This window comes from Babylonia areolata, chromosome 25, assembly GCF_041734735.1.
Source record: "Babylonia areolata isolate BAREFJ2019XMU chromosome 25, ASM4173473v1, whole genome shotgun sequence".
Taxonomy (NCBI): domain Eukaryota; kingdom Metazoa; phylum Mollusca; class Gastropoda; order Neogastropoda; family Buccinidae; genus Babylonia; species Babylonia areolata.
In genome coordinates this window covers 11,946,317-11,957,388 of record NC_134900.1, presented here as the reverse complement: position 1 = coordinate 11,957,388, position 11,072 = coordinate 11,946,317, and the positions used below count along the sequence as shown (strand labels likewise).

The 11,072-nt window shown below is 37.4% G+C and overlaps 1 protein-coding gene across 1 annotated transcript in view; it reads left to right on the top strand.

Moving 5' to 3' along the window:
• The window catches only part of LOC143299485 (putative receptor-type tyrosine-protein phosphatase mosPTP-1), a 73,359-nt gene continuing 62,287 nt past the window's right edge, over nt 1-11,072 (top strand). Inside the window, exons 1-2 of the mRNA XM_076612720.1 lie at nt 1-40; nt 7,710-7,825. Of these exons, the coding sequence (XP_076468835.1) occupies nt 7,768-7,825 (58 nt within the window). The 5' untranslated portion in view covers nt 1-40; nt 7,710-7,767. The remainder of the gene's footprint in view (nt 41-7,709; nt 7,826-11,072) is intronic.

Here is an 11,072-nt window from a genome sequence, read left to right as displayed (position 1 = left end):
AATTACTTCAACGAAAAATGGCTCCCGTCTGATATGCAAGGTAAGATTTTTTTTTTCTATTCAGTCCGTTTGGTGTACTAACTCCGCTTTCGAATATTATTTGCTGGTCACTCATATGATTTTTAGACGGGAAGGATATTTAAGGGACTGGGCTTGTAATTTCGATGGGAACTGTTTTATACCGCGAGGATTTTCACTAGACAAGCCTGTGTTTATGTTTTACGCAGACGACATGAATGGAAAATGATCAGACAGAGGAGTGCCATCTAAGATTATTTTCCTTCGTTTGGACAGTGGGTTTCATTGTTGAAGAATGTTGGATTGAATAGACATATGAATGTTTATGTATGTTTTTCAATGCTGTTATTTTCAAAAATTATGATTATTGCCTTGTCGCCAGTGATTGTTTATTGTCGATCGACGTGATTTCGAACAATCATGACCTGTGGTTCTGGTGTTTGTATTTTAGCATCCATTTCCAATTTTTCTTTATGTGCTCTACCTACCAAGTGAATGACTGACTGACTGATTTAGAAAAAAAGTTTTGTTCAGTTAGTATAGTTCTTATTTCGAATGATTATTTTATTATTATTATTATTATTTTTTTACTGATCTGCAGGTGATGCAGAGTACCGATCAGAAGTTGATGCTTACAGTCACACCTTTCACAAGTTTCAGATTCTCCGTGTTTATTTATTTATTTATTTATTTTATCTATATTACCATTTATTTGTTTACTTGCTTATTTCTTACTTTCTTGATATTTATTTATTCATTCATCAAACACATAATACATTAGCAGATAGATCAGAGAGGAAGAAACAAACAGGAACAGTCATGTGAGAAAACCATCAAAATGTTGGATGGTTGATAACTGCATGTAAAATTAATTCATTGAAACTAATGACATAAAAAAAGTGTTGTTGCACGAAAACATTTGAATATTTGTTTGTTTATTTTTTTGTGCTTACGAACTGGGCATTATTGATGATGTATTTATTTAGTCTCCTTTTGTAGTTGAAATTAAATCAGCTGATCTAAATGGCTAAGGTTTACATTAACAAGTTTATGGTATGTTTATTTATGGCTGCTTTGACAAATTATGCACCTTGATGATAATATACACTTCATTAGATACTATCTTTTAATATCCCTGTGAAGACAGATATCAAAGCATGAAAAAAATGCTCCATCACAAGCCTTCAGATATTTTTCCCATGTGTCAAAAATTGATTGCTAATGGGGACAGATTACATCTGTTTGAAATGTTTGTCTTTATATATTCTGTATGGTTTTGAATTTTGAATAGTTTTAGGGATTTTGACTTCAAGGATACAACATCTATCAGTATCATGTTTTTGCATGAAAATAGGTTACAGTTGCTGACAGTTTCATATCTCTTTGAAAACAGAATTTGTCAGTTTTTTTTTCTCCAGAAATGAAAACAGTAGAAGTAGATGCACAGTGTCAATACTTTATTCTCAGTCTTTCTCTTTCTCTAAACTCTCTCTCTCTCTCTCTCTCCAGTATCGTTTACTGTACTACATTATCTTTATAATAATAATGATGGATACTTGTTGAGCGCTTTCTTCCCTGAAAGGGAGCTCAAAGCACTTTACAGTAAACATAAAACACACACAAACACACACACACACACACACACACATACGCATGCATGCATGCACGCAAGCACACATGCGCAATAACTTACAAAAGGAAGATTTGATGCACAAAAGCATTCAAAGACTACGCCTATTACATTTCTTAGTCACACACACCACCACACACACACACACACACACACACACACACACGGCACACACGCACGCACGCATACACGCGAGGATTCTGGATGGATTATAACTGAATGTCATTAGAAAGGGATGGAAGGTCTATGTATAGGCGTTTTCAAAAAGATGTGTTTTCAGACAGGTTTATCTATATATAGACCTAAGAAATATCAGATAAATCAGAATACTTTGTATTCATGAAAAATTAAATATTTGTACTAAATTGTAGTGTGATTACTGCAGTAGCACACTTGACTGACTTATCTTTTTGTGATGTATCAGTTGTCAGATAGTTTGCAAAGAGAAATCAGAAATAGTGTTACAATACAAGTGAGTCATGGGGGAAAATCAAATTTATCTGATTTTTTTTTTTTAATGAATATTATTCATTTATAAAATCTTTTACTTTGTAGAGAGGAAGTGACAGAATGGGTTACTTTACAGAGAGGAAGTGACAGAATGGTTAAGATACTTATCTGCCAGTAGACTGCTTGAGAGTTCCATGCTTTCATGACAAAGGGAGGTGTGTCACAGGATATGTGCTCTCAGCGTTGATTTTGCTCTCCAAAATTGTGAGCAAAAAAGATGATTGAGCGAGGCAGAATGTGCGAAACAGCAGGCTTCTTTTTTGTACGACTTTTTGGTCATGTTCTGTTGATTTTTTGTTGTGCATACAATGGCACTTCATTGTTCAGAGTTTGGTTGTAGCAATGGAGGCTATGAACTGAAGAAATGGAGGACAGCACATGTTTGCTGCTTTGGTCTATGTTGATCGCCTTTGGCACTGCTCACGATTTCATTGAAAGTAAGGTGCGCATTCTCGAGATTCAAGATGGCCATGGAATTCTGCAGCGGTCTATACCATGTCTAAGAGGGTCTGGGCTGAAATCCCTGTCTCGCCCTTTCTCCCCAGTTTAATTGGAAAATCAAACTGACCGTCTAATCATTTGCATGAGATGATAAATGATTCAGCGCTTGTAGCTTTTAGAGGTGTTTGATTGGCTAAGAGTGGACTGGGCAAGACAGGGCGTCTTTTCACCGTTAGCCGCATGAAATTTGGCCAAGCGGAGCAGTACGATAGGCCTTGTTTGCATTAGTTTGACATTGTAAGTATATCACTATATGTATCACCAAACAGGGAGTTTTACGCAAACTCCTCCTTTCTGTGTGCAGCATGCTCTTGGCGCTCAAGAAATTTCAGTTTAAGTTAATCAGGGAGGCATCAGTGCATTTTGACAAATCCATGTATACTGTACCACATCTGCTAAGCGGATGCCTGACTAGCACCATAACCCAATGCGTTCTTTTTCAGTGTGCCAAATGCATGCTGCACATGGGACCTTGGTTTATTGTCTCATCCAAATGACCAGACGCTTGGTTTGATTTTCATGTCAAACTTGGGAGAAAAGACAAGAGCGGGTATCAAACCCAGACCCTCATGAACACTGCATCTTAACCATTCTGCTGCCTTCCTCTTCCACACTCTGAAAAAGAACCCATCGCAATATAAGTTTGTTCTGTTGAAGAGATCAACATATATAAGTGTGCATACATATGATTGTTATCAAGGCCTGACTAGCGCATAGGGTTATGCTGCTGGTCAGATGTCTGCCTAGTACTAGTAGTAGATGTGGTGTGGTGTGGTGTGGTGTGGTGTGTGTGTGTGTGTGTGTGTGTGTGTGTGTGGATTTTTTGTCCGAACATAGTGACTCCTCCTTGAGAAACTTAAACTGTTACTTTCATATAATAATTAACATTTTCATAGGAACAAATAGCAACAGAGACACTTGCTCTGGCATAATATGGATGGATGAGTGAAACAGTTAAAATTGTTTTCAAAAGTTGTTTTCAGTAGTTCATTGGAAAAAAAAAAAAAAGGTATCATTTTCAGATTTTGGCTAGAAATTTTCCTAGAGCAATGATACCATCTATAGACACAGTAGCTATGAGGGTATAACTGATTCCACAACCTAGTGTTTTGTTGGCTGATGAAAAATATCCATGTACTCATTGCACTGATACTATGGTGCATTATATAATTTGGAGGCTTCTTCTTCTGTGTCTGTGGGCTGCAACTCCACATTCACTTGTGAACTGTACAAGTGGGCTTTTATGTGCACAGCCATTTTTACCCCACTATTTAGGCAACCATGCTCTGCTCTAGAGGGGTGTGCATGCTGGGTATGTTCTTGTATCCGTAACCCACTGAACGCTGGGATGAATTACAGGATCTTTAATGTGCATATTTGATCTTCTGCATAGATCTGCACATGAAGAGGGCTCCGGCACTAGCAGGTCTGCACTTTCGTTGACCTGTGAGACTGGGAAAATCACCACCCTTTAGTCACCAAAACCGGGGATTGAAACTCAGGCGAGAATCCAGTGCTCTAACTATTCGGCCACCAGACCTGTCCATATTGGGAGGCAGATTAGTGATATGAATATCTTAACTGAGTCTAACACCTGTCTCTCACCTTTATCAGTTTATGTGTCAGCTAGGTTGAAACAAATTGTTTTGTTTTCTGCCAACTGGGATGAAACAGATTGTTTAGTTTCGTGCCCCTTTTGTCAGTCTGACTCTGATGATTTGTTTGGAGAGCATTAGTGTTGCACACTAGGCAGATCTCAGAATCAGAGAATGAAGCAACACAGTAGTTATTCTGTTCAGTGAGAATGAAGATAAGAAAAAAATGTGTGTGGAGCAGGCTCACTCACACTGCTAAGTATTTATAGTGATTATTATCCACTAGTCTGGTGTCCTTTCTGGTAGTTTAAATTTGAGAACCAGTCTTGTTGAAGGAACAGGTTATTTAATTTTATTAATTCATGTTTCTATTTTATTTTACTTTTTGTTTGTAGAGCTTTTTTAATTGGAAGGTTGAGCTTTCAAAGAACTTAATACTGGAGTCATATTTGGTTAAAACGGATGTAAAAGCATTGCTGTCCTCTCAACTTAGTCTTTACAGTAGTTTTTTGCCTTTTTCCAAATCATATAATTTTCTGTGATTGTTATAAACAAGTTAATAAACAAGTTAAAAACAAACCTTTGCAAGGCTTGTATTTGATTGTTATAAACAAACAAGCAAAAAAACCCCCATCAAACCTTTGCAATGTTTGTCTCTTGCTCTTTTAATACACATTATACAGTCATTTCTTTTTTATTTATAGGTATATATTTTCTTGAAATACACATTATTTTGTTTGCATGATTTAGTAATGAAGCACACAAAATATATGTATCCATCATTTCTGTTGTTTGTCTCTCCATAGCTTTGAGAGAGATATGTGTGTGTGTATATATATATATATATATATATATATATATATATATATATATATATATATATATATAATCTTAAATAATATTTTAAAAATTTATATATTTATTTATTCAATCATTAAATGTTTTGCTCATGAATTAAAAGCAGCAGACATCCCCATTCTTCTGTCAAGAGGACCCACACAGAGTTCCTGGCAAGATATAGACCAGACACACAAACAGTGACATTTTCAGATGTACCCTTTGTCCTTTATGGAAGTTGACGTCATGAGCCCACACAGAGGAAAGTTTGAAAAAAAAAAAAAAACCAACCCCCAAAACAAAAACAAACAAAAAACTTACACATTTGTATGTATACTTTTATCTTGGAGTCAGTCAGAAATGCAGAAATCGTAAACATCAGACTGGCATTTACACGATCACTGCTCAGACACCTGACGTAGTAGTGTCTTGAACAATCATTCGTAAAATGTCAAGACTCCATATAGACTGCTTTGAGAATGAGAGACTCTGGTTTGTTTGTGCATGTGACATACTTGGTGTGACTTGAGGTTAATAACTTTATTAGACTTTCACTTTGAGGAATTTCATGCATGCATTTGTATGTGCGCGCGCGTCGTCTAAAATTGTATAAAATCTGTCATCATTTTCCAGTATAAGCTGTCAAAAGTGTGTGTGTGTGTGTGTGTGTGTGTGTGTGTGTGTGTGTGTGCGCGCGCGCACTTTACTCAGGTTTTAACAGCAAATGGGTGGACAGAAGCAGTGGGTTAAGAACCCCCTGTGCAAGAACAACACGTTTCAACAGTTCCTTCATTCCAACAGCCAATTGAAAACTCAGCCTTGATTGGTAGCACACAGACTATTAAGATATCTATCTGTGACATTTCTCTTGTTGCTGTTTTTGTTGGACTTGTGTAAGAGAGTATGTGGGTGGCGTGAGTGCGTGAGCACATTTTATAGGAGTTTGAATGTAAGGTGCACATGTGTGGGAGAGAATAGACAGCAGGTCAGGGTGAGTGATGGGAAGAGTGATGGGTTGGAGAACTGTGTGAAGGGAGTAAGGGGTAGGGGTGAATGTAATAATAATAATGATAATGTACATTTATATAGCGCCCTTTCTCACTAAGAGCTCAGGGTGCTGTACTGAAAGAAAAATATTACAAGTAACATAAAACATTCATGGCCACTATTTCTCAAAAACCCCTCCCCCCACTCACACTCTCCCTTTCCTGCTCTACATACATCCAAAGTGAGCTGACATTGGTGGCGTTGGAGAAAAGGAAGCTGAGAGTACTTATAGATAGGTTTTAAAAAGATGAGTCTTTAGTGATGAGTGAAAAGCAGAAATAGAATCAGATGCTCGGATATGATAAGGAAGGTTGTTCCAGATGTGAGGAACAGCAAAGAAGAAAGAACATTCACCATAGGTTCTTGTATTGACACGGGGAAGTTTCAAAAGGTAACAGTCAGAGGAGGAGCGCAGATTTCTTGAGGGAGTGTAAACACTGATAAGGTCAGAAAGATAAGTAGGTTCTGCGGAGTGGAAAGCAGAATAGCAGAGACACGCAACTTTGTATTTAATTCTCGCTTCAATGGGGAGCCAATGAAGAGTGCGGAGGTGAGGAGAAATCTGATCAGTACGTGGGACTCTGAGAGTCAGATGGGCAGCATTGCTTTGAAGTTTTTGAGTTCGCTGAAGAATATTATGTGGACAGCCTGTGAGAAGAGAATTACAGTAGTCAATTCATAACAGCACAAAAGCAGAAATAAGAGTTTTAGTAGTTTCAACAGTTTCTTTTCATAGTTTTTCTTGATTTTAGATGTGAATAAAAACTTGTATTTATATGGAAATGATGGTTACTTTTTGATTTATTTGCTGTTAATCATCTCATGAGTTTATAAAAGTATATGTTCATATAGTATACTAAATTTAAAGCAGGCATACTGTGCCTTCAATTTTAAGAATTTCAGATAATTTGGACTAGGGTTTCTTGTTTTGGAACCAGTGTTTCTTAATGTATGTGACAAAATCAGAACATATTTCTTTTATGACGCTGAAGAATGTGATATTTCTATTAGAAGTATTACAGAAACAGTGATTGAAGAATTGATAATAATACAGTGGTGATTTTTTCATGGTGTCTCTTATTCAGAAATGGTGCTTCTTAGTTTTTCTTTGAAATACATGTAATGATTTCTTTTACTGTGTGATAAATCAGGCTGCTAAGTTTCATCACTGCAATTTCAAGTTTTAATTCAACCTTTTCACTTTTAAGTTAAACTTTATGATGTTCACTTCTTATGTAAGTTAGACTGCGGGCTGGGAGACTGTGTGGTATGACGAGCCTTTAAATTTTGAACTGGATTTATAAAGATGTGTTATACTGGTTCATAGATGTATTGTACTGGTTCATGAATAAGATTTGGACTTATGTTTGTGTAGTGTGCATGTCATGCACTTTTAATAAGTTGAAGTATTGAACTAATGTTTTGAAGGCCATGCCTCTCTTGTCTGTGCGTTAGTTAAATATCTTTTTCTGTCTCTCTCTCTTTGTCTCTGTCTGTCTCTTAAACACACACACACACACACACACACACACACACACATGTGAATCACTTGCAGTGTTTTATTGTTTCAGATTCTTAAGAAAATAGCATGAGATCTGCTGGTGGGACTACTGATCTGAAATCACTGATATGCATTTACTACAGCAGCTGATGATGGCCTTAGCCATCATGGTTCAAGCATATCCAGGTAAGTGGTGATTAAGTGCGCATAGTATCAGATTCTTTGAAGGCAGATGACTGGATAACCCCCACAATGCCTCTCGATTAGTGTTAGACTTTGAAAGGTCAGTGTCAGCTTGCCCATTTTTCCATGTAAGTGGCGAACCTCGCATGTTCGCGCAGAAGTTTTATGGTCACATTCCAACAAGGAAATATCTTTTTGGTTGCGTTGTGATTGCAGGAAGGGGATGGAAAAGATAAGTTACCTATTTTTATTTGGTTTGATTTTATTGTTTTATATCAAGCTGGCTTCAAGATGACACACACTTTGGTATGACATTTGCTCAGCAAAGTGAAGAATTGCTCTGTGTGTGTGCTTTTGTGTTTTTCTTTCCTCTCTGTGAATGTGTTTTCACTTTTTTTTAATTTTATTTGGATGGATCTTATGTGTCTGTATGTGTGAAAAACAATACATGTGCACACATTAAAATGTTTTTTTAACTTAGTCGTCAGGTGGATTGCAAGCGACAAGAGCATGAAAAAAAAATCCATTTAAAAAAGACCTTACAAGCCTTTGACAAGACATGCTTTACATTAGTAATATTTGTCCAATGGATTCAGGAAGTTCTAAAGGGACGAGGGAAGGGGCTGGGTGTTGGGGTGGGCAAGTTGGTAGAGTTATGGGGGATTTGTCTTTGAGTGTAAGAAGGGTCGGCTATGACTGTAATGGGTAATTTGCAGTGCAGCCAAGTGTGGTATTGTTCAGGTTTGGTTGGCTGATCATTTCAGTTGTACTTGTAGCTTCACGGTAGGGAGGGCTGTTCCCATGGATGTATTGACATAAGAGCGGGATTTACCTCAGCATGTTACAGCCCCGAGAGTAAGGAAGCATAACTGGTTGTGAGACAACAAAGATAGGGCCAGGCTGCCAGAATATAGAAATGCAATTGGAGTTAATGTGCTACCATTTTGTCCCTATCACTATCAGTTAGACTTGATGAAAGTCACTGAACCATTCATTAAGATTGTGTGTGTGTGTGTGTGTGTGTGTGTGTGTGTGTGACTTTGTGTGTGTGTGTCACTTTGTGTGTGTGTCACTGTGTGTGTGTATGTGTGTGTGTGTTATGTACAGGAGTACCTTTGTGCATTAACATTGTTTGTGTGTGTGCATGTGTGTATAGGTGTGCATACATTTGGATGCTGTGAACATACATTCATCACAGAAATTTTAAAAACACTGTAAAACTATTTATTCATTCATTTTAACTTTAATTTCTCTATGTGTAACAATATAATCACAATATTTTGTTCATGAACATATTGTGGGTAGAACTAGAATTGTTTTTGTGGTAATATTTTCTGTCTGGTTTGCATTGCAAACCTGTGAGATATGGTTTGTATTGCATACCTGTGAGATCAGCCATCTGATTTATATTGCATACCTATGAGATCTGCTTTGTATTGCATACCTGTGAGGTCTAGTTTGTAGTGCAAACCTGTGAGATATGGTTTGTAGCTCTTGCTTGTGAGATCAGCCATCTGGTTTGTAGTGCATACTATTGAGAGAGATATATGTATGGTTTGTATTCCAAACCTGTTTGTATTGCATACCTGTCAGGTCCAGTTAGTTGTGCAAGCCTGAGAGATACAGGGTTTTTAGGGCATACTTGTAAGCCGTCTGGTTTGTTGTGCATACCTGTGACTATGAGATGTGGTTTGTTGTGTCCCCCGTCTTCTGTTTTCCAAACTGTTTTATGATTTTGTTGTGCTTTTAGTTTTTTTTGTTTTTTTGTTGTTTTTTTTGGTTAATCATGGTCTTATTTTTCCAGCAGGTGCATGCTCTGTTATGTGAAACTCTCCCCATGCTGCAACAAGTTCCAGAGCAAAATGAAACCATGTCAGATTACTTTCATTTGAATGACTGTTGCAGGTCATTCCGTGTGCATATTCAGTTAGAGTTTTGTCACATTTTTGTTCAAACTTCAACATCATCAGAGTTTAAAAGTGAAGCAGTTTTGTGTCTCAGTGGGTTGAATGTTAATACAGTTAATGATTATGAAGTGATTGGAGAGTGTCCAAAGAATGGATTGAATTTTCTCACAGATATTTTTGCTGACATCAGAGTAATCATACTATATCATTAAGTTTAAACTCGTGAACAAAAAGGCATTGGCTATTTTTTCCAGTTTTTTCCTACAGTATTTTTTTGCATGTAGTGTGGGTGTGTGTGTGGAGGGGGGGGGGAATGATTTTTTAATGATGTTTGGTATTTTGTGTTCAATTTTTCCTTTTTTGATATTTACATGTGTTCTATTTGTAAACGCCTAGGACTTATTTTCAAGATTAGGTGTAAATGCTTATAATGATAATAATAATAGTAATACACACAGATATGTATAAATGTATCCACTTGCACGCACACACATAGACCCAGACAGAGAGACAGGCACAAACACATACATGCGTGCAAACATGCATGCCTGTGTATGCATGCATACTGACACACCAGCACGTAGATGTGCAAATGAGTGTGAGCAAGCACCCCCCACACACACCTCCCCCCCCACACCCCCTAAACACACATACAGACACACAGACACAGACAGACAAAACAATGCACGCATGTCAGAGATGGACAAAGAGGAGAGGAGACAAGAGGAGAAAGAGTGCAGCATATTGAAGTGGTCATTTGGAGAAAAATCAATACTGCCTTCAAGATGCTGGTGAACAAAGGGTGTTATTCACAGACATCTTGGCTGTCAGACTCCCTTGACTGCAGAACTGGTTCTAATTAAAGGGGGAGAAGGGGCAGTGGTGGTGTGTGGAGGAGGTAGATGATGAGAGGAAACAGTATTAATGAACTTCAGTGCAGTTGCATATGTAATAACTAAATCAGCAAAGGCATTGGTTATTTTCTCCTTTCCCCTCCCCCCTATTTTGGCGTAAAGAAAACTGGCCTGGCTTAAGTGAAGTCACATACATTATCAGTGAAAGCTGAGATTATTTTAGAATTGATTCCTCTCGAAAAACAACGGTTGTTTTGAGTTGGAACCAGCAACAGTTGTAAAGAAAATGAAAAAAAGAAAAAGAAAAAAAGAGAGAGAAAAAAAAAGACATCAATAAAGGCTGAAAAGAAATCATCTGACCATGAGATATCAAGACACTCTCTTGTGTTCTGATGTCTAACATCCCCAAAGCAGGAACCTTTCAACCCATCTGGACAAGATTCGGAACTGTATGGTAGTGCATTACAGTAATAGATGTTGGTGTTTTAT